The 20429-nt window shown below is 52.6% G+C and overlaps 10 protein-coding genes across 10 annotated transcripts; 5 read left to right on the plus strand and 5 right to left on the minus strand.

Moving 5' to 3' along the window:
• Positions 1–453: 453 nt before the first annotated feature.
• Positions 454–1689, plus strand: BO94DRAFT_465280 (NAD(P)-dependent alcohol dehydrogenase; the record flags this gene model as incomplete). Its single annotated transcript, XM_025608106.1, has 3 exons — positions 454–721; positions 796–1328; positions 1414–1689. The coding sequence occupies 3 exons, from the start codon at positions 454–456 to the stop codon at positions 1687–1689; spliced, it is 1077 nt and encodes a 358-aa protein (XP_025467844.1).
• Positions 1690–2462: 773 nt separating this feature from the next.
• Positions 2463–5115, plus strand: BO94DRAFT_516518 (uncharacterized protein). Its single transcript, XM_025609966.1, has 2 exons — positions 2463–2924; positions 2977–5115. Exons 1-2 carry the CDS (start codon positions 2505–2507, stop codon positions 4735–4737), a joined length of 2181 nt encoding a protein of 726 aa, XP_025467845.1. The 5' UTR covers positions 2463–2504; the 3' UTR covers positions 4738–5115.
• A 189-nt stretch (positions 5116–5304) lies between these two features.
• BO94DRAFT_575108 (uncharacterized protein) lies at positions 5305–6371 on the minus strand (the record flags this gene model as incomplete). Its single annotated transcript, XM_025615057.1, has 2 exons — positions 5305–5797; positions 5902–6371. 2 exons carry the CDS (start codon positions 6369–6371, stop codon positions 5305–5307), a joined length of 963 nt encoding a protein of 320 aa, XP_025467846.1.
• Positions 6372–7759: 1388 nt separating this feature from the next.
• On the plus strand, positions 7760–9469 carry BO94DRAFT_565891 (hexokinase family protein; the record flags this gene model as incomplete). Its single annotated transcript, XM_025614518.1, has 1 exon — positions 7760–9469. The coding sequence occupies one exon, from the start codon at positions 7760–7762 to the stop codon at positions 9467–9469; it is 1710 nt and encodes a 569-aa protein (XP_025467847.1).
• Positions 9470–9614: 145 nt separating this feature from the next.
• Positions 9615–11512, minus strand: BO94DRAFT_565892 (Clavaminate synthase-like protein; the record flags this gene model as incomplete). Its single annotated transcript, XM_025614519.1, has 3 exons — positions 11102–11512; positions 10835–11053; positions 9615–10789 (listed from the first exon to the last, which is right to left on the minus strand). Exons 1-3 carry the CDS (start codon positions 11133–11135, stop codon positions 9615–9617), a joined length of 1428 nt encoding a protein of 475 aa, XP_025467848.1. The 5' UTR covers positions 11136–11512.
• Positions 11513–12222: 710 nt separating this feature from the next.
• BO94DRAFT_465397 (sugar porter family MFS transporter) lies at positions 12223–13772 on the plus strand (the record flags this gene model as incomplete). The annotated part of the gene is made up of 4 exons (XM_025608112.1): positions 12223–12301; positions 12347–13062; positions 13118–13450; positions 13509–13772. 4 exons carry the CDS (start codon positions 12223–12225, stop codon positions 13770–13772), a joined length of 1392 nt encoding a protein of 463 aa, XP_025467849.1.
• A 222-nt stretch (positions 13773–13994) lies between these two features.
• BO94DRAFT_465191 (uncharacterized protein) lies at positions 13995–15076 on the minus strand (the record flags this gene model as incomplete). Its single annotated transcript, XM_025608102.1, has 4 exons — positions 13995–14069; positions 14130–14229; positions 14479–14926; positions 15025–15076. The coding sequence occupies 4 exons, from the start codon at positions 15074–15076 to the stop codon at positions 13995–13997; spliced, it is 675 nt and encodes a 224-aa protein (XP_025467850.1).
• Positions 15077–15556: 480 nt separating this feature from the next.
• BO94DRAFT_535077 (replication factor C subunit 3) lies at positions 15557–17365 on the minus strand. Its single transcript, XM_025611693.1, has 4 exons — positions 16806–17365; positions 16672–16759; positions 16449–16623; positions 15557–16403 (listed from the first exon to the last, which is right to left on the minus strand). Exons 1-4 carry the CDS (start codon positions 16937–16939, stop codon positions 15628–15630), a joined length of 1173 nt encoding a protein of 390 aa, XP_025467851.1. The 5' UTR covers positions 16940–17365; the 3' UTR covers positions 15557–15627.
• On the plus strand, positions 17159–18283 carry BO94DRAFT_535078 (actin-related protein 2/3 complex subunit 3). Its single transcript, XM_025611694.1, has 7 exons — positions 17159–17198; positions 17248–17293; positions 17383–17483; positions 17506–17652; positions 17729–17841; positions 17887–17965; positions 18014–18283. The coding sequence occupies exons 1-7, from the start codon at positions 17193–17195 to the stop codon at positions 18059–18061; spliced, it is 540 nt and encodes a 179-aa protein (XP_025467852.1). The 5' UTR covers positions 17159–17192; the 3' UTR covers positions 18062–18283.
• On the minus strand, positions 18044–20245 carry trm6 (tRNA 1-methyladenosine methyltransferase subunit GCD10). The gene is made up of 2 exons (XM_025614520.1): positions 20054–20245; positions 18044–19980 (listed from the first exon to the last, which is right to left on the minus strand). The coding sequence occupies exons 1-2, from the start codon at positions 20137–20139 to the stop codon at positions 18339–18341; spliced, it is 1728 nt and encodes a 575-aa protein (XP_025467853.1). The 5' UTR covers positions 20140–20245; the 3' UTR covers positions 18044–18338.
• Between the last annotated feature and the right edge of the window lie 184 nt (positions 20246–20429).

Here is a 20429-nt window from a genome sequence, read left to right on the forward strand (position 1 = left end):
CCCTTTTTACTCCACTAACCCAGCACCGAATTTAACGACTTCCGGATGAACGAGGCATGTTGTAAATCATACCCCACATCGCATGATCCTTCAACGGGGTCAGAAACTCCCCCCAATACTCTATATTTTTCCCGTTTATCCTAGAACTTAGTACTTCGGGTTGTTCGTACGACATTTGATGACCATGGTGCCCTGTTCGCAGGCCTGGACGATGATTGGTCCGGCGATACACCCGAGCGAATCATCGGCCCCGCGACCCTGGAGTTACCCCCGACGGCCAATCCTCCATCCTTCCCCGCGGTTTCGGTACTAACACCGTTCACAATCCAGCATCACAATGATGCGTGTCTAGAGTTGGAGACAATCCGACACAAGGATACACATAAATACCACCTCCCTTTTCTCCTCAGGTACAAACCTCTTCCCAATCACGCAATCCCAATGTCTAACACCATGGAAGTCCTCCAACAAAAGCCCACGAACTACGCCATCCACACCAGCCCAGCCCATGATCTGCGGCTGGTAGAATGTGAAATCCCCAAGCTCGCACCAGATGAGTGTCTAGTACACGTACGCGCGACTGGTATCTGTGGCTCCGACGTGCACTTCTGGAAACATGGACACATTGGACCGATGGTCGTGACCGGCGACAACGGCCTCGGCCATGAGAGTGCCGGAGTAGTCCTGGACGTCGGCGAGGCCGTGACGCGCTTCAAACCCGGTAAGAGACCGGCCTTCCTTCTCTTGCGAAGCCACGATGACCCTACGCTAACCTCGTGAACCGATATGCTACAGGCGATCGAGTCGCCATGGAATGCGGTGTCCCTTGCTCCAAAGCCACCTGTGACTTCTGTCGGACCGGCCTGTACCATGCCTGCCCGGATGTGGTGTTTTTCTCGACTCCTCCACACCACGGTACGCTACGCAGATACCATGCTCACCCCGAGGCATGGCTACATAAGATCCCTGACAATGTGTCCTTTGAAGAGGGCTCATTGTTGGAACCATTGACGGTCGCGTTGGCGGGAATTGACCGATCGGGAATGCGATTGGCTGATCCTTTGGTCATCTGTGGCGCTGGGCCAATTGGCCTCGTTACTTTGTTGGCTGCTAATGCTGCGGGCGCTGAGCCTATTGTTATCACGGATCTTGATGAGAATCGTCTCGCAAAGGCGAAGGAGCTGGTACCCCGTGTGCGACCGGTCAAGGTGGAGAAGGGCGAGAGTTCGTTGGATCTCGGACAGCGGATTATAAAAGAGCTTGGGCAGGAAGCTAAGCTTGTGATAGAATGTACGGGTGTGGAGAGTAGTGTGCATGCTGGGATTTATGTGAGACTTTTTTTTTCTTTCCTTCTATGCTATTGATCTCCCAAATCAGGCATTGGCGATTACTGACTAATTTGGGTTATACTAGGCTACACGCTTCGGAGGTACCGTCTTCGTGATTGGCGTCGGCAAAGATTTCCAGAACATTCCCTTTATGCACATGTCGGCGAAGGAGATCAACCTCAAATTCCAATATCGGTATCATGATATCTACCCGAAGTCGATCAGCTTGGTGGCTGCAGGCATGATTGACCTGAAGCCTCTTGTGTCGCACCGGTATAAGTTGGAGGACGGGCTACAGGCGTTTGCTACTGCTAGTAATCCCAGTTCCGGGGCCATCAAGGTGCAAATTTTGGATGATTAGATGATTTACTGAGAGGAATAGATCCAATTATCTCATACCGTTCAAATGTCCATATCTGAAGGAACCTTCTAGTCGTTGTGAATCTCACTGGTCTATACACGACACTAGAGCATATACCCCTAAGTCACCATCCAACAGCAGAGACCTTAAAATTTTCGAATAGTGCAGGTTCTGGATAAGTGTGAGTGTTGCCTTTTGTAGACTTCTCCATTCTAGTATCTTGAAAACGAGAGATTTGGAGTTAAAGCGGGCTATATGGAGGAATTATTTGACTATACGCATAGATCTGCCTTCTGTGCTTGCATCGAGGGGGATTAAATCTCATCCGCTATTCGTGCCGTGGGTACTGTATACTGATATAGATTGGACACAGCCTATTTGGAATGACGTTGATGGCCTTGTCCATCTTTCAGAGGTATTTCGTTTACTTCATGTTGCCATACTTCTCGCCTCTGGCAGTCATTTCTACTGTCGACGACAATTTCATGATTACACGCATAGCTATGAAGGAAATGAGGGGGCAGCATTCGATCTCTCTGTACGTTTTTCTGTGAGCACCCCACTCATGAACGCCAGATCATTCTACAGACACAGCAAATACTACTAAGTATATACTAAATTTCATCGTCCAGTCATGATGGAATTAGTCAGCGGTCTGGCCGGCGGAGGAAGCGGCGGAGGAAGCGAAAGACCGAAGGACCGAAGGATCGAAGGATTTCCGAGCTTCGGCGGAAGAAGACCAACGTTGCTGGTTTCATCGTCGAGGGGAATCATGGCCGATCGCCCACAGACCACCCCAGGCCAGCTACCTTGAAATGTCCACCACACCTGGCACTCATGTTAGTCCAGGGCCCTTAGCCAAGCGGAGAAAGATCCGCAAAGGAACAAGCAGCTGCTGGGAATGCAAGCGCAGGAAAATCCGCTGCACCTTCTCTGCTAGCTCGGATGAAACGTGTATTGGGTGTCAGCGACGAGGCACCAAATGCCTGAGCCAGGAGTTCCCCGACCAGACCAGTGGAGAAGGGCAGCCCATTGGGGACCGTATCGGACGAGTCGAGGCCCTGGTTAATCAACTTGTCAAGAATACCCCCGTTCGCGAGATTGCGCCGAGATATGAGAGCGATGGACCGACCGAAACAGCCACACCCACGCCGACCGGGACCCTTTCACCCATTCACATTTCTGCTTCCACTTCCATCCCCAGTGCTGTAGGAGCTTCATTGGAACCATCAGCGGTATGAAACACCCCCGCAGGGGTTTTTGTCTATGTGCTAACCACTGTGCCAGGACGGGCTTGACTGGGACTACTCAGATGCACCTCCCATGTCGCATCAATCACCCATTGTCCCTGCTCGATATGCAAAGGTCTCTCAGGCATTGTACGCCAGCTTACCGTCACGCGATGATGTGGAGGTTCTTTGGAAGGTGCACGCTCACGCATCCATCTCGTTTAACAGGGTCATGATGGTCCCCTATCCGGAGTTGGAACGTAACGGGTTAAACTGTTCCAGCATGAACGATGTGCCTGGCCCTGAATCCCATCCGGTGCGACTAGCCATCTATATGTTCCTCATCGCAACAGTACTGCAATACATGGATCTGGAGAAATCCAAGGAGCAAGTCAAAGCCCTGTCGGAGCCTCCACGGGCGATGATGAAGCGGCTGGCGGAGACGGCGATCCGCCTCGTGACAACCCACGAGGAACTGCTAGACACCGTCGAAGGTTTGACGTGCGTCATGATGGAAGGCATCTACCAGGCCAACTGTGGCAATCTGCGCCCGGCCTGGATTGCCTTCCGGCGCGCGATGGCCCTGGCCCAGCTGATGGGGCTTCACCGTCCGGGAGGGTGCCGCCCGCTCCGGTTGCTTGACCCCAATTACAAGTTCGATGCCTCATTCTTATGGTACCGTATCGTCTACACCGACCGTTTTCTCTGCCTCATGCTGGGATTGCCCCAGGGTTCGCTGGATCGCAGCATGGCGGCCGAGGCGGCCCTTGCCCATGACACGCCCCTGGGCCGACTCGAACGTACCCATTGTGCCATTGCCTCGCGCATCCTGGAACGCAACGATGCCGACCCAGCTTCCTACAACATGTCTACCATCCGAGAGATCGACCTTGAGCTCCAAGATATAGCCCAAACAATGCCAAGCGGGTGGTGGCTGGCTCCTAATCTGGCCAACACTCACGGTGACCCGACCACTGGGTTCTGGGAAATGCTTCGGCTCGTCACTCAGCTTTACCACTTCAATCTCTTGAACCAGCTCCACCTTCCCTTCATGCTCCAATTTGCCTCCACAACCCAACTGCACAATTATTGCGCATCAACATGCGTGAACGCCTCCCGCGAGATCCTCTCCCGCTTCATAGCCTTCCGCGCCTTCAACCGCGTTGCTTACTGTTGTCGCGCAGTTGACTTTTTTGCCTTGATAGCCTCATTGCTCGTGCTCATTGCCCACCTACGACAGCACGCACGACCTCCAGATGAGCTAAATCTGCTCGCTCACCAGCGACAGGGCGACCGCGCAATGGTGGAACAGGCCGTCGCAAGTATGGAGGAGCTTGGCCGCGTCAGCCATGATCCTTTGAGCGCCAGGAGTGCCGATCTACTGCGTCGACTGTTATCCATTGAAGCTGAGGCAGCCAGGGGACGCATCTATAGGACACAGAGCGTACGTATCGGGGATGAGCCGGAAGCAGGAACAGGTTCGACGGGTAATGTGCTTCGCATTCGTATTCCGTACTTTGGAACGGTAAAAATTGCACCGAAGGGTGGTGTCTCCAAAGAGAGTCCCAGTGTTGTGGGAGAAAGCAACCTGGCCGGTGTTCATGGGCAGAATGTGATGGACTACCCGGATGTCATGTCGGCCCCGCAGGCAATAGGTACCACCACCCAAGAGAACCATATCTCCACGAACGGAACAAATCTTCAGGCGGAATACTTATATCCCGGTTTGACGGCGGGAGCAGAAGACTGGGCCTTTCAAGGTGTGGACATGGCGTTCTTTGAGAACCTGATGCGGGGAACCATGCAGTACACGGAGTGATTCCTATGTAGTGCTGAGTTCAATCATGACCTCACCCAGACTGCACACAACGACTAGGCGAAAACAGGATCTCTTATATATCAAGGACTTCTCATACTCAATGTTCCACCGTTCCCAATGTCCTGACTCTCCTATTTAGTCCAGTATATACCGATCACAGGTATCTACATAGCCTTATAGGTCTATAAAGCACAGGTACGCATTTAGAAATACGGAAATATAAGGAGTAGAGGTCGATGATAGCGTCATATAAAAAGGACAACGCAGGTAGGTACATAGGTAGGTACGTGGCTGAGAGAGATTTATAGCTAGGCGGGAGAACAAGGGAACGTTAAGCCTATTTCTTGCTACTCGAAAGAGGTAGCGTTCTACCAGGAGATGCAGTATTCCTGCCGGGTTGTTGTTATGCCTCATGGTATTAATATCAGGGATTTGCATTGATCGGTGGTCACGATAGTTTTTGATTGTTCGTTGGAAACGAGAGGGTGACGTTCAGGGCACTCGATGCGGTTCATGCGGTATCGTTGACTGCGCGAGCCCGTGGGAGCTGCAAGATGGAAGTCAAGACTATTCTGTCAGAGGCTTGCTCGCAATTATTCGTAGGAAGAGGTCCGATGGCGCCTCCTCATCTGTTTCAAAGCTGTAGATTTTCGATTGGCAGATAATAATCCGATCTTTATCCATGCAAGCATAAAGAACCCGCGCATGCTGAGGGCCTATAAAGGAAAGTTGAAGGACCGGATATCGCTTCTCTCTTGGAAACACAAGCGGTTTGTTTCGATAAGACCCGGGGCCTTCATCGAATGCTCTCTCCATTTCCTCATCTTCGAGCATGGGCTGCTCTGCGCGGGCGTGCATAGCCGAGACCAACGAGGCTAACTCGCCATACAGGATGGAATCTTCCCTACCATTGCAATCGTGCTGAACCATCATGGTCACATGTGGACAAGTGGGTGGGCCAGTGTCATCGCCTGTCTCTAGCAGGAGAAGGCTAGTCCATGTTTCAACTCCCCTCCGGCAACTATCCATGCCAGGGAACATCAGATATGGGCTGGGGTACCTATATCAACATAGTTATTAGCCGCCTCAGTCTCTCGCGTGCACAGCAGTGGACTGGGGTATGAAAAGGGGAGAGAGGAGTGAAAATATAAAAGGGAAACCTACACAATCATATAGAGCCCAGAATATGCCAAAAGACTAGATTCTTCATAAGGCAGTTCTAACCGACCCGGCTCTGTAAGTATTATCTCCATGTAGTTACACACGCGTTGCAGACAACTAGAGATACCCCAACGCTGAAGAAGGTCATGTGCGTCTCTGGTAGATGGAGGAATATAAGAGCGCCATCGTAGTCCTATTGGTGTTTCTCTGCGCATTGGATGCATCTGAAGTACCTCAGGTGCCAGTGGCTCCAAAAGAACAGGTGGCCGCTCGTCTATGTTTTCGTCGAAATTCCAGTCTTCGATATTAAAGGGAATGCGAACGACGTTATGCCGTTGTAGATCTTCATCTCTTACAGCTCCCTGGGTCTCGGGTTCCGTAGAAACATCCAGGTCGATATCAACTACCAACTTCCTCCACACGGATATCAATGCTTCGCGGGTCGTGATTTTTCTCTTGATTTTTCTCGGCATGCTGGATAAACAGTCAAGTTGTGGAGAAGGGATCAGAAGATGAATATTGCAACCCTGAAAAGAAACGGGGTTGGATGGCGTGTTCAAGAGCCGACAGTAGGGTGAGAGATGGAGAAGGTGGAGGAGTGAAAAGGGGCGTCGGTCAGAAAGATGGCATCTTGGGGCCTGAGGCAATACGAATATGCGCTCACAGGAACGTCTTCCCGGCCAAATTGATTTATAACAGCAATTGATTTGGTCGGGTATGTAATATTTACTATATGGAGAATATTCTACCCCAGCTAGTGCACTACCGCCTCTGCGCCCTACGGAGTTCATTCACCTGGCAAGAACTACGACTATCTTGCTTTAATTATTACTCGTGTCTCCATTCTCCATAATCTCGAGATCTAGTGGTAGCGCTATGTCTGCTCGACGTCCTTAGCCAACGGCCAACTGAAAACTCCCTCCACTTCGAAATCCCCAGTAACGGTGGTTCGGGCACATCATCAGGATTTTTCTACTCCTGTCAACGTGTAAACGGAGACTTGTCAAACACGAGTTGTTATGCATATGACGGAGCCCAAGAGTGCACCGGTCCTGCTGTTCGCTCAAAAGCCGTTTTGAACCTCGTTCTCCAGACGGACAGAGTAGATCTTAGGCCGGAAGGCATTGTCGATGAAATTTTCTCATTCAATGTGTAGCCTTCCATTTATCCTTGGGTGGTGATAGCTCGCTTTGTGGAAGTTGTTTCCATTTCAAATTAGGCTATGACTTCTGTGTCTGGAGCAAGATTGGAGACACTGCTGAGAGACATCTGGTTGAGCGGCTGCCCCAGGACTCTCCACTCAGTCTCTGCAGCTATCCAAGCGTTAAATATGTCGTAGAATTATCTATTGGAGGATTCGTAAGGCTCCGGTGATCTGAGAGTACTGAATATTCTCACCTCGCGTGTACCGTTTTCATAGAAGATCAACTGGATCTCATGTTCCGAGTCTAGATTCCAGGCTACATGAAAGAACAGAGAGCACGGTCTGCGACACGGTGGGTGTGACCTGTTGGAGGGTTCTATCACAAAGGTACGTGAGGGTCAACTGCAGAATACGGTTGTTTTGCTGAAATGAACTGGAACGGGATACGCTTGATTATTGGTTTCTGCAATAGATATATAACCTCAATACAGGCACAAGATGATAGTGACAGCTACGAATCCCACAAAAAGACGGCAAGTATCGGGAAGACCCAGACAGTGGGCTGTTTAAATCGGAAGAATGATGGTGAACAATCAGTTGATGGAGAAATGAGGGGCGGAACTGCGCGGGACTCCGATGTGGTGGGCTCAGGTATCCAGGCTAGCTCCGTCCAACGGCGAGCCTCTCTCACTCCTCCGAGAGCAACCATCCGCCAGAATGGGCAAGCCGGATCCGAATCTCCACGACTTCCTACACCCGCTGAGTATCGATCATAGGATCCTATACGAACTCTCCCATCGGTTCTCACACACCTATCGCGAGCTGGCCGCGAGCTCGTCGGAGCAGTTCTTCCCGACCGCTATCACGCGGCTGCCCACCGGCCATGAAACCGGGCGCTATCTCGCCGTTTATCTCGGCCTATCTTACCTGCGCGTGGCCTTTATCGACCTCCTGGGAGACAAACCTCCTGGAAGACAGCCACATGTGAGACGAACCCTCGAAAAGGCGTGGCCCATCGAAGAGCGCCTGCGCCGGGATCAGGCCCAGTCGCTTTTTGCCTGGATCGGCGATTGCATCGCCGAAGTGATTGCCGATGATCTTGCCAACGCCAAAGGCGACACCCCCGCCGAGCTGATCATGGGCATATCCTTTTGCTTTCCTACCAAACAGAAATTCCTCAATGAGGCCATTCTTATGCCGACCGGGAAAGGCTTTGCCCTGAGCTCTTCCCTAAACCTCCACCAGGCCTTGTTGGACGGATACGAGTGTCATACCCGGCGCACTGATCAGGACTCCAATCACATGCCAGCCAAGCGACGTAAGACATTTTGTCTACCCAAGTTGAAGATCACTGTCATGACCAATGATACTGTCGCGACACTGGCTTCTCTAGCGTATTCGATCCGGACACTCCCCAACACTCGGGTCGTCATGGGGCTTATCGTAGGCGCGGGTTGCAACTCCGCTATTCCAATGAAGCTGGCTGATCTACAAGAATCTAAGACTGGACACATCCGAGAGAAACAGCCGGAAGCTGTAGAGACCATTGTCTCGACCGAATGGACGCTCCGTGGAGCAACCGCACCTCTGGAGGAACTCGGTATCGTAACTAAATGGGATGCTGAACTGGAAGAACATTCCAACCGGCCCGGCTTCCAGCCACTCGAGTACATGGTTGGTGGCCGGTATATCGGTGAGCTCGTTCGGATAATATGCCATGACTGGTTCCATGGGGAAAAGAAGATACCGCGGTCTGCATTGCCGGTGAAGCTGGTCGAGAGGTACTCGATATCTACAGAATTTCTGTCCCTGGTAGTAGCCTCAAGCTCGTCGGACGAACGTCTAGCAGTTGCTCTGTCCCATCACCTTCCGCCACCATCCTTAAGCAACTGGATTTGGACTCCCGAGTTTGCCGGCCACATTCGTTCAATAGCTGCTGCAGTCCAAGAGCGATCTGCTGCTTTGGTTGCTGCGGCGACAGTTGGCCTTCTCGCATGTACCCGTGAAATCGAATTCAAGAACACCACGCTCCTTAGATTGGAATCTCAGGGAAATTCTAGCCAGGAACAGGCCACGACACAGGAACATACAGTACAAAATTTTGAAACACCAATACCCGGATGGCAGAAAGGACCCGAGGAATTAGTGGTGGCGGTGTCTGGTGGTGTGATCCAGCACTATCCCCATTACAAAGACAGGATCCAGCGGCAAATTGATCGGTTGATACTCAGCGCCGGGCCGCAAGGCGAAGGAAAGAGCGTCTTTCTGCGAGAGGCCAGTGATGGTGGGATCGTTGGCGTGGGTGTTCTAGCAGGCTCTGTTGCCGGGGAGATCGAGGGGATAGTTGGCTCGACGTTGGAATCGGATCGCAGCCATACAAGCGTCAAGGACGACATAAAATCAACTCAGTTCCATAAAGACAATTAGTCAGGCTGTTTCGACGGGCACACAATTTCATCTAGGCGTCAATAGAGCAGGGATCAAGCTTCTACTCAATAATACAATCTGGTCATCTGGATACAATGCCTTCAACTCAAACGCGTGTGGCCTAAGCTCACCATCACGACAATACTCAAAAGACCATCTGCAGGTATTCCTTCGTTTCAGTCAGCTGACTGCAGCAGAAGTTAGGCTGCAGCGAGGCAAGCTCCTCCACCTTATAGTTCCCCGTTGCAACAGCCACAACCGAACAACCAGCTTGCTTGGCACATTCCACATCCAACGGCGTATCTCCCACGACCAAAACATCACTTGCGCGTACATGAGGGCCAAGGCGGGTTTGAAGTTTGGTGAGGGATTCTCGAAACAGCGACAATCGATTATGGTGGGTGTCTCCAAATGAGGAGATATCGACGTCAAAGATACTAGTGTCGATTCCCGCTCCTTGGAGTTTAAGCAACGCATTGGGACGCGAGTTACCTGTTATCAGTCCGATGTGGAGCCTCGGACAACCGAGGCCCTCTTTATACCTTATCAACCAGCTGAGTGTCTCCTTTGCACCCGGGCATACCACTGACGATAGTCCTTTGGTCAAGGACCGCTCGAGGTACTGCGGATGAAGGTGAAGGAATTTCTCCACGACCAGAGCCTTCGATGGCACCTGGTGATAATCAAGGATGTCATGCAGTAAGCCGAGATCGGTTCGTCCATGCAAGTTCACTGGGGTATTTGCATGAGTGATGTCCTTGCCCACGATATCACTGACGCAGGAATAATATGCGTCAATACTGAGCGCCTCGGACCGACACAGTGTGCCATCGATGTCAAACAAGATTACCTTCTCAGAGCCTGCGGTGGAGGGGTTGACGAGAACACGTAGTAGCTCCCGCGAACCTGTGAATGAGGCTCGACCATGCAGGTAGCGGTGATTGTCTAGGACATAGCCCTGACCTGGCTGCAACGATACGAAATATGCACTCTCATAGATCATGTCTCGCAGTTTGGCGAAGCCAACAACCATAGACGCAGACATCTGAATGCCATCGTCGAACCGAAAGCGAAAGATTCCTGCTTGTTCATCGAACATCGCCCGTGGCACAAACGTTCCGTCGTCGGCACGGAAACTGGTATGCTTGGAGCTTATGAATAGGTCGTACAGACCCCTGTCCTGTTGCTTTAGGGCCTCGAGAACCTTTCGGCCGTCCACCAGCAGCGATTCGCCCCCGGTTTCCGATTGGCTACGAAGAGTTGACATCAAAATCCGTGGTGGCTGATCCCATCCGCTGCGATCGGTGTGAAAGAATAGCTCTGTGGGCTGTCAGCACATTTCTTATCGTCTTGGCCATGACTAACCTTCAGAGCTATACCCTTTACCAACCAGGTTCGATGCGAATCGAATGTTGCTCACGCCACTGCCGGGCGTTTTCTCATTTCGTGGTCTGACGACTTGTCCCAGGTGGTTCGCAAGAGTGACTAAGGAGTCTTCGTCACATCCCCCAACGAACGCTATCCCGTTGGTATAGACGGACTCGCGGATCGCATTGATGTCAGATGGAGCATGGAAGGTTGGGACTAGACTGGTTATTCAAGGCATATATATGCTGATGATGATAGACTCACCATAAGGCCCCAGATCGCACCTTTCAGTATCCATAGTGAGACGCTGGATGTTGACTTTTTTTGCTTGGGTGGATGAATCGTCCGATCAATGCAGGACCGCGGGCCTTTAAATAAGTCAATCCGGTGAATTTCATGGATTCACTGTTTCATCCGCTGGTCCCGGTCTTGCCTCTGCACCTACCGGGGTCTGTTTCTCTCGTCAGCAACGAATTGACCGATTGTGAATCCCCGTGGCGAAATGCTATACAATTACTGGGAGAAATGTTTTAGCTTCAGCGCTGAGTTACCGTGTGGGGTGAGGACTGGTCGCACCGCCAGGGCCAATTGCGCCGATGCAACATCGCATATTGGCTTGCGTACACTCTACGCAGCTACTGCATTGGCTGCAGGAGTGCCAATGATTGATTCCCGTTCCTACATGGGGAGATGATCAATTCCAAACATCCATGTATGTGCTTTTAATGGCCGAGATGAGTAAGACATTTGAGGCTATACCGACTCGGCACGCAACCACGGTGCGACGCCGGTGCATGAATCACGAGGCGTTGGTTGCACCCGGACACGGTGTTACAATTGTATTGATTACCTGTGACTCCTTAGTCTGGCTGCCATGGCCTTGGTGAGATTGGGGTCCGTCCTGCATGCCTCAATGGTGAATGGACACCATTTGGTCCTGGCTTGGCTAATATGAAGGCGCAGGGATCGGCGTCGGCGCTAGAACCACGCGAGGGAAATGTAACCCTGTCCAGGCCCCGCGAGTCGCGCGATTGGTGGCCAGCAGCGCCCTCTCCACTGCTTGTGTTCCCCAGACTGAGGCCGTAATCTAAATCCAACGGTGATCCCACCTCGCTCGGGCGCTGGTGCCACCCCTCCAGACCGTCCCCCCGTTATTGCATGCATTGTATTGCGGCAACGTCATATCGGAGCCAAAGATGTGACCGGGGTAAGGCGAGACTGAGTTGATGTGTCGGCTACAAAGACGCGTGTCGATCTCTGCGTTGTCCAAGCGACTTCGGTGATGCTACCTCAGGGAGGGGTCGATGCCTGCTAAAGAGGTCTGTTCGAACCGCTTTCTCCTCCTAGCAACTGTTGTAGTTCCTCCATTGCTGCACTCTCATCCAATGGTCTCACCCAAGGGAAAGGTCTTTCTCATTGCCGGGCATGTCTCCCTGGCTGGGCTGTTGTACGGCCTGGACACAGGTTAGTCATTCTCTCGGCATGGCTTCAGCACACTCATCTTCCCAGGCTCGATCGGCCCGATCACCCAAATGCATCAGTTTGAGTCCTCCATAGGCCGACTCTCTTCCATGCAGCAAGGTGTCTACGTCGCCTGTATTCTTCTCTCCTCGTCCGCATCCTCTCTTGTGAGCGGACATGTCTCGGACCGTCTATCGCGGAAGTACGGCATCCTCATCGGCAGTCTGCTCTCGCTGGTGGGGACGATCATCTCCGCGTGCTCACCCAACTTCGCTAGTCTGATCGTCGCGAGGCTGATCACCGGTGTCGGAATGGGCCAGGCCATCTCCGTCACGACCGTGTACCTGGTCGAGATCGCCCCGGCAGAAGTGCGGGGTGTTGTGGCTTGTTCGCTCCAGCTTTACGTGGTGATCGGAATTATGGTGGGATACTTTGTCACATACGGCACGCAGTATCTCGCTGGCAGTATGGCGTGGCGGGTGCCGTTCATAATCCAGGCGGCCATGGCGGCTATGCTGTCAGTTGTGATGCTTCTGATGCCGTTCTCACCGCGATGGCTGGTTCAGGTCGGACGCGTTGAGGATGCGCGTATGGTTTTGCGAAAATTGCGCCCGGAATCAGCCGTCGATGCGGAGCTGCAAGAGATCGAGGGCAGCTTGCGGTCTCGGCGAGCGACTGCAAGTATGGCGGAGATATTTGGGCGGAAGTACATCAGTCGGACGGCACTGGGGGTGTTTTTGATGACATTTCAGCAGCTGACGGGGGTACCTCCACCCTTTTTCACTTACTAGTACTTGATGCAGATGCTGATCTATACAGATCGATGTGGTTTTATATTACGCGCCAATCCTCTTCCAACAAGCCGGCTTCACATCCACGAAAGCTTCGTTCCTCTCATCAGGAATAATTGGCATCGTGATGTTGGTGTTCACCATCCCGGCCCAGATCTGGGTGGATCGATGGGGGCGTCGCAAGCCGTTAATTGCCGGGGGTGCCGCGATGGCCATCTGTTTCATCGTCATCGGTTCCCTGTATGCGCGATACGGACGTATCACTCCTGATGAGGTGACCTTGGAGTCGCACTCGGCGCAATGGGCCGTGGTTGTGCTGATCTTTATCTTTGTGGCGAATTTTTCCTGGTCATGGGCGGTGGTGAGTAAATTCTTTGCTGTCAAGCTAGCTGTTGTCAAGACTATGCTTATAGTTATAGGTTGGCAAAATTTACGCCTCGGAGATCATTCCCACACGGCTGCGGGCAAAGGTGTGTGCGGTGGAGCTACTAGCCAACTGGATTGTGAATTTTGTAGTGACTCTTACGGCACCATTGTTTCTGCATCGGTCTCCATCGGGGCCGTACTTTTTGTACGGGTTCTCAACGCTGGTGGCGGTGGCAGTGTGTGTGGTCATGCCAGAGACGAAGGGACGGAGCTTGGAGGGGATTGAGGAGTTGTTTGAGAAGAGAGATAGCAGTTGAGTGGGGTGCAGATCTGTACTTATCGACACGGGTGCTCTACATTGACTTTTCACCTATTCCACCACATTGTGTCGTACTAGATACTAATCACAGAAGCTGCCTTGAAATTTGATACAGTCTTTTATAAATTCAAACAAACTATAATATACTCACACAACAAACTCATCTATAACAATCTATCCCTTCCCCAAACCCCCCACATCATATCCATAATCTAATCAATCACCACGGAAACTCCGTCTCATCAATGACATTCACAAACTTGCCCGAGGTCTCCTTGCGCGTCGCCTTGTCAATCTACCCAAACCAAGTCAGCTATACCAATCATCACTCCTCACACAATAACCTCAAACTCACCACAGCAAGAGTTTTGGTAGCCGACTCCTCAAGCGTATTCGGCGCCTCCTCCAACCCGATTCTTCTAGCGCCATTATTGCCCATTTCCGTTTGCACGAGACTATCCCATTGCATGGTTAGTCATCATACCAATAATCCAACAACCCAACACCAAGCAAGAAAGAAAGAAAAAAAGAGCAAACTCACCCCGGATGCACCGCAAATGTAACCAACCACGGTTCCTCAGTATGCATAGCCCTACCACATCACCCCCGTTAGCCAACCTCATCCCCATCCCCAAAGATCAAAAAATACTGACAATGTAACCCAATTCCCCGCAACCTTCGAAACCCCATACGGGGTATTCCACCCAATTTTGGTAATTTCAAACAACCCCAGACTCGCAGCCCCCGTACTCATATTCACCCACTTGACCTCCCTCCCCTTCTTACTTCCCTCGAGCAACAGTCCCCGGAGTGTCTGGAACAGCCGCACAGGACCGAGAGTATTCACCGCGAAAGCGGATTCCAGGTCCGAGATGGAGACGGTCGCGGGCGTGCCTTCGGGGGGACAGATGCCGGCGTTGGCGATTATGGTGTCCAGGTGGGTGATGCCCTGCGTGGTGAGGGAGGTGAGGAGGGCAGTGTAGTCGCTTGCGGTGGTGGATTCGAGGGGGAGGAGGATGAGGGTTGTTGTGGGGTGCTTGGGGAGGAGGTGGAGGGGGTGCGGTTCGGTGGTGGAGGGGAGGCTGCGGAGGGTGCCGATTACGGTGTGGTTGGGGCGGAGGAGGAGGTGCGTGAGGATTGTGTAGCCGATTCCTGGGGTTTGAGGTTAGGTTAGGTTTGATTGAGGGGTGGATGGATGGGGTGGTAGGGTGGGGGTTTGGGGGGGGAGGGGGGAGGAGGGGAGTATGTACCGCGGGCAACACCGGTGATGAGGATGTTGGTGGTGGTGGATAGGTCAGACATTGTGCTGGTTTGGTGGTTGTTGTTGTGGTTGTTGTAAGTTGTTGTGATGGTTGTGATGCTGAGGCAACTGGAGTAGTATAGCAAAGTACTGTAGTGAGTAGTGGATGCTATTGGATTACATCTACCATCCCAGCAAGGGTCACTTATATACACTTCTTCAGTACTACATTCACACTAAAAGATGACGATTGTCCCAATTGAAGCAATTACTAAATACGCCATTTGTCATCTCGGTGGAAGCATCGGTGGAAGACTCGGTGGAAAATGTAAGCTGAATCCTTTGGAGCGAAGCTATAGCTACTACGACCATGTGGATAGTGGAGACCATAGCTGCATGGCAGATAAGCATAAGCTCGCATCTTATTATTCAGCCGATTCCGCCGCAGGTGGTTCAACCTCGGTGGAAGATGATTTCTAAGCTCCGTTGCGCCGAGCTCGGCGGAGTTGCTTAGGGCTGATCGGTAATGTAGATTGATCCGCCGTTAATCTAAAATGCTTTGTATGACAGAATTAAGGTATCTGGCCTGATTACATGTTTCTTTGTTATCCACCTATTTCCCCATTAACTCACACCCATTCCGAACCACTCCCACCAGTCCTCCTGTCTGCATCGTCTCGGACCCTCCTCCCGACAGCCGCCACTCGATCTCCGCCAATCCCTCCAGCCAGGTGACTCTCGTCTGCACCGGCACCTCCAGCCGTTGCAGCTGTTCACCTAGCGCCGACAGAATATCCGCCAAAGCTAGACCCTTGTTCGCCTTCAGCGTATTAATGGTGCTCAGGCACGAGGTGACATCACTCGTGGAAAGAAGCGTCGTCATAATCTCTTCAATGTCCGACGGATGTGGTGCAGCAATACAGTCGTAAATCGTTTCGTTCGTGATAACCTCCGACTCCGGACGGGGCTCATCCTTCGGGGCATTCTTCATCGGAAGGGGTATACTGCTCGCATGGCATGCTTGTAGTACGTTCAACGCACGACGCATATCACCCTTGCTCAACCGGACCAGACTATCCACCGCCTCGGGCTGGATGTTCACCTGCTCCTTTTCAATCACCTGATCCACCAACACCCGAATATCCTGCTCCTTCAACGGACTGAACCGGAACCGGGTACATCGGGACAGCAGTGCCGGCGACAGCTTATGTGTGTAGTTGGCGATGATGCAGAACCGCGTGTTGGCAGTGTATTTCTCCATGATTCGGCGGAGAGCCATCTGTGCAGTTGCCGTCATGGCGTCGGCTTCATCCAGCACGATCAGTTTGTAGGATGCGAGGGAGCCCCCGGAGCCGGACGATGGGGCCATGGAGAAGATCTGTTTTGTGCCTAGGAAGGTGAGCGTACGTCTCAAGACGAGGGTAATTCACGCACTGGCAAACGTCTTGATCTGTTCGCGAACGACATCAATACCGCGATCGTCACTGGCGTTCAATTCCAGAACCATCTGTCGCATATTCTTGTTTCCGTATATCCGCCGTGCGAGCGCAAGGATTGTGGAGGTTTTACCCGTTCCCGGGGGTCCGTAGAGGAGGAGATGTGGTAGTCGCTAAGAAATTAGCATGGATATACCGAAGAGTCTTGTGAGAGTGCGTACATTAGCATCGACGAATTTGTTGATCGTAGCAAGAATATCCTGGTGACCGGAGACATCGTCGAGAGTGTTGGGACGGTATTTCTCGACCCTAAGCTGTCAGATAGACCACAAAGCCTCAGTAAACAGACACTCACCAAGGAAGATTATCCAGAGCTTCAACAGGCAAATCCGCCGCAACTCTCTTCGCCTTTCCACTCGTGTTATCGGAGCTGAACTGGATCGCCTTGGACGGCGCGTCCACATCCATTGAATCTTCGTAGTCGGACATGCTGAAACAGAGTCAAATATTCGGCCTGGTACGGAGTTGATAATTCAGAAGCGCAACTCTGTAGCCTACAGGAGGTGTCAACACGACGCGTTACAGCGCGTAAAGAGGTTCGGGCCGGAAAATCTCCCCAGCGACAGGCAGCGGCGGCGGGTGATGACATGCTCCCGCTGGCAGCTCCGTCTCCTCTCCGTCCCCTCCTATCCTCTAGACCGGCTCTAAGAGGACCACAGACAATTGTTCCATACACTTCACCATGCCTGTTCGTTCCCCTTACTTACTCTCCAATCAACAATCTCTAACATCACCAGGCTTATCACTCCATCTTCCTCGAGGATCGGGACGTCCCCGTAATCGGTACGCCGCATGCGCCCCTCCATGCCCCGACATCCCACCACGCAGCACCCTACCATGAATTACTTCAACAGCTCAACTAACTCCTGCAGGCAACTTCCCCGTCCTCCCCCTCCGCACCCGCACTCGTGGCCCCGCATACACCCTCCCCCGCTCCCCCTACCGCCGACCTCGAAGTGCCCGCCGACAGCGAGTCCTACGACTGCGTCGACGAGATCCTCTCTCTATTCCGCGCCAATGTCCTGTTCCGCAACTTTGAGATCAATGGGCCTGCAGACCGCATGCTCATCTACGGCACCCTCTTTATCAGCGAGTGTTTGGGCAAGGTCAAGCCCGCCATGACCGCCCGTGAGGCTGAGAAGGTACATTTTTAGCAGTGTATACCCGGGGTTGTGTGTTACTGTGGATTGGACTGTGCTGATAGTGTGGGGGTCGCAGGCTCTCATCAATGTTGCACTCGATCACTTCGCCATTCCTGGTGACGTGTCCTTCCCTTTGAACCAAGCGTTCGAGCCGCCGCGTGATCGCCAGGATGCCGAGACGCTGAGATCGTAGGTTGATTCCATTGTGGTGGTGAATGGTGCTGATTCGTCCAGATACCTCTCCCAGGTTAGACAGGAGATTGCTATTCGGTTGCATGCTAGATTATACCCCGGTGGTGTTGGGCCTTCCAAGGTACGTGCGGCGTCCCTGGTGTGTGAAATCTACTAACAGGGATTCCAGTGGTGGCTTAGTTTCGCAAAGAGAAAGTTCATGGGAAAGAGCTTCTAAGATAGATCTGCTTTTGTTTGCTCTCTAGCGGCGTACAACTCAGCGTATGAACAACGTCGGGCCGTAGTCCTGTCTTTACTCTGTGCATATTTCAACATGAAGCGTTTTGACTGAGATCAGAGTGGTATCATTCCGTTCGATAGACCAGGTCTGTCCATCGTATTCCTCGCTGCTGCAGCGGGAAGATCTCGTTATCGTCGAGCAATAATGTCACATGGTAACTGCCAATGGCCGGAGTGCTATGTTACACGGGGAATAATGTAGGAAGTGAAGTAGGTCACGACGTCATCTCAATATCGACGCCATCTCCGCTGGCGGTCGGCGTTTCCGTCTCCGTCGGCTTTGCAATCTTCCTCCTCTTCCGGCCTGGGTTACCAGCAGCCTCGATGATCTCGTGCGCAGGGAGGACCCGAGTTCCATGGAATATGTACCCCTCGGCACCACCACGCCCTGACATTAACGGATGTGTGCGCCCAGGAAGCACCTGCCAGGCACGTACCCGGGACGTCTGCAGCGTCGTCCCGAGCAACATTGTGGGATCAAGGGTGAACTCCTCCTCCAGCTCGGGGTACATCTTTCCGCCATCTTCGTTCTGATCTTCGGGCTGATCTTCCTTCTGCTCCATCAATTCTCGTTTTCGTGCAATATAGGCGTTCTTCCGGGCGGTGGAATATAGGTCCATCACTTCCGTCAATGGTTCGACGGTCGGTGAGTATATGACGACTGGTGCCGAGCCGGCCACGAGCGGAACAGTGTGTTTCATAATGCTGCTCGGATCCATCAAAGAAGCGATTATCAGACCGTCAAACCCGCCAGCCCGAGCATCATCCACGACCCTGCGGACCCGCATCCAGCGTCCTCGTTTCCGGTGATATCCACTGCGCTTGCTTGGCTTGTATGTAGTCAGCTCTTCCTCGGGCACAACAGGGGGTTCCTCGGAATAGATGTTGTCTGCGTTGGGATCCAAAAGCTGCATGAACGAGACCGTCTTCAAGTTCGTGTATAGGGGGTGAGTATCGCTCGGGCTGTCTTGGTCGTAGCCAAAGTATTTCAAAAGACTGAGGTTCGGTTGCTTGTTGGCATGGAGAAGAGTGATGGTGTTTCCTGAGGCTGACATATGTGGTCGACGAGGCCGACGCGGAGTGTCAGAGGATTGCCCGTCTCCATCCTGGGGCTTCTCGGCCTCATCCACTTCCGCGACAGCCGGCCTTTCAATAGCGTCCTGTTGTTCCTCGTCATAATCACCGTCGTGGGGGTAAAGGATGCCCATCCGTTCAGCCAAGGCTGCGATTACGAGACCACCCGTGTCGTCGACGACGAGATAACGCCCGTTTGGTTTCGACGTGACAGTTTCATCAAAAGAGGTGCTTCCCCCGTGGTGCACGTTACCCCAGCATCCAATCAGACCGATCAACTCGTCGCGCAATTCCAATGATCTCGCAGCATCCTTATCCTCGAGCATGTGATTCGCCAAGAGACTGACATCTAGTGGGAGGATCGTGAACCGTTTCATGTATTTCTTCTCCTTGCGCAGCTTGTACTTGGCCAGGGAGAATGCCGTCTTCTGATCTAAAGCCTGGTGGGACTCGAGTAGCTTCGCGATAATGTCTTTGCCAGCCCCCGTGCTCTCCTTCTTCAGCGCCTCAATCTCCTCGAGCGTGAGCTTTTGTGTTGATCGGTCATCGATGGTTTCGCGGTTCGACCGCACAGGCGTGCCATCTTCGTTGAGCTCGATATCGTCGCCGTCGCCTTCGCCCTCTGTGATGAGCGATTCCGCGTGAATTTCGGCCGCGGAGACGATGCGGAGGTACGTGCTGTCGGCTTCTCCCGGGGTCTCGTGGATCTCAAAGGTCAGGTAGAAAGGACGGCCGATGATTTGGTTGGCGGGGAAAGTGCCGTATTTTCCTAGAGATATTTGTCTAACCCACGTAGTAGTCAGCACCATGCAAAGCCCGAGAAGTAACCTCGGCGAACGGGCAATCGCGCGCATACGTATTAGGAACGACCTTCTGAATCCTCGTCGCATCGGACGGGAGCTTGAAGGCGACGAATTGATTTGGTCGCACGTATGAATGCATCTTGTCGATAGACTGTGGTAGCAGCGCAGTGAGCGGTCAGCGCATAGCACGCAAGAAGGTAGAGAATTCAAGCGACAACGTAACCCCACCAAGCAGCTGCTCCTGTCTGCGATCGATTTTGTTTTACTTTTTTCTGCGATAGCGCACGGACCCGCAAGCTGGCGATAATGATGGCTTATGTAATGGTACTTCTATCGGCCGGTCTATTGTTTCGCCGACTGCCGTGCCGACGACGTCACTGACGGCTGTGGCGGTGTCTCGCGCGGAGATGGTGGCCGTGCCAGCGGGGC

Source organism: Aspergillus sclerotioniger, assembly GCF_003184525.1.
Source record: "Aspergillus sclerotioniger CBS 115572 chromosome Unknown BO94scaffold_13, whole genome shotgun sequence".
NCBI lineage: Eukaryota > Fungi > Ascomycota > Eurotiomycetes > Eurotiales > Aspergillaceae > Aspergillus > Aspergillus sclerotioniger.

What these genes read in the sequence shown, in the direction of transcription:
- BO94DRAFT_516518 (XM_025609966.1), top strand. Translation starts at nt 2,505, where the DNA reads ATGTCCACCACACCTGGCACTCATGTTAGTCCAGGGCCCTTAGCCAAG. An exon ending in CTTCATTGGAACCATCAGCG is followed by an intron (nt 2,925 to 2,976) that starts GTATGAAACACC and finishes CCACTGTGCCAG; the next exon opens with GACGGGCTTGACTGGGACTA.
- BO94DRAFT_535077 (XM_025611693.1), bottom strand. Translation starts at nt 16,939, where the DNA reads ATGTCCGACTACGAAGATTCAATGGATGTGGACGCGCCGTCCAAGGCG. An exon ending in GCTCTGGATAATCTTCCTTG is followed by an intron (nt 16,760 to 16,805) that starts GTGAGTGTCTGT and finishes CTGACAGCTTAG; the next exon opens with GGTCGAGAAATACCGTCCCA. An exon ending in ACAGATCAAGACGTTTGCCA is followed by an intron (nt 16,404 to 16,448) that starts GTGCGTGAATTA and finishes TCACCTTCCTAG; the next exon opens with GCACAAAACAGATCTTCTCC.
- BO94DRAFT_535078 (XM_025611694.1), top strand. An exon ending in TCGGGACGTCCCCGTAATCG is followed by an intron (nt 17,294 to 17,382) that starts GTACGCCGCATG and finishes TAACTCCTGCAG; the next exon opens with GCAACTTCCCCGTCCTCCCC. An exon ending in CCGCCCGTGAGGCTGAGAAG is followed by an intron (nt 17,653 to 17,728) that starts GTACATTTTTAG and finishes TGGGGGTCGCAG; the next exon opens with GCTCTCATCAATGTTGCACT.
- trm6 (XM_025614520.1), bottom strand. Translation starts at nt 20,139, where the DNA reads ATGCATTCATACGTGCGACCAAATCAATTCGTCGCCTTCAAGCTCCCG. An exon ending in CAGAAGGTCGTTCCTAATAC is followed by an intron (nt 19,981 to 20,053) that starts GTATGCGCGCGA and finishes TACGTGGGTTAG; the next exon opens with ACAAATATCTCTAGGAAAAT.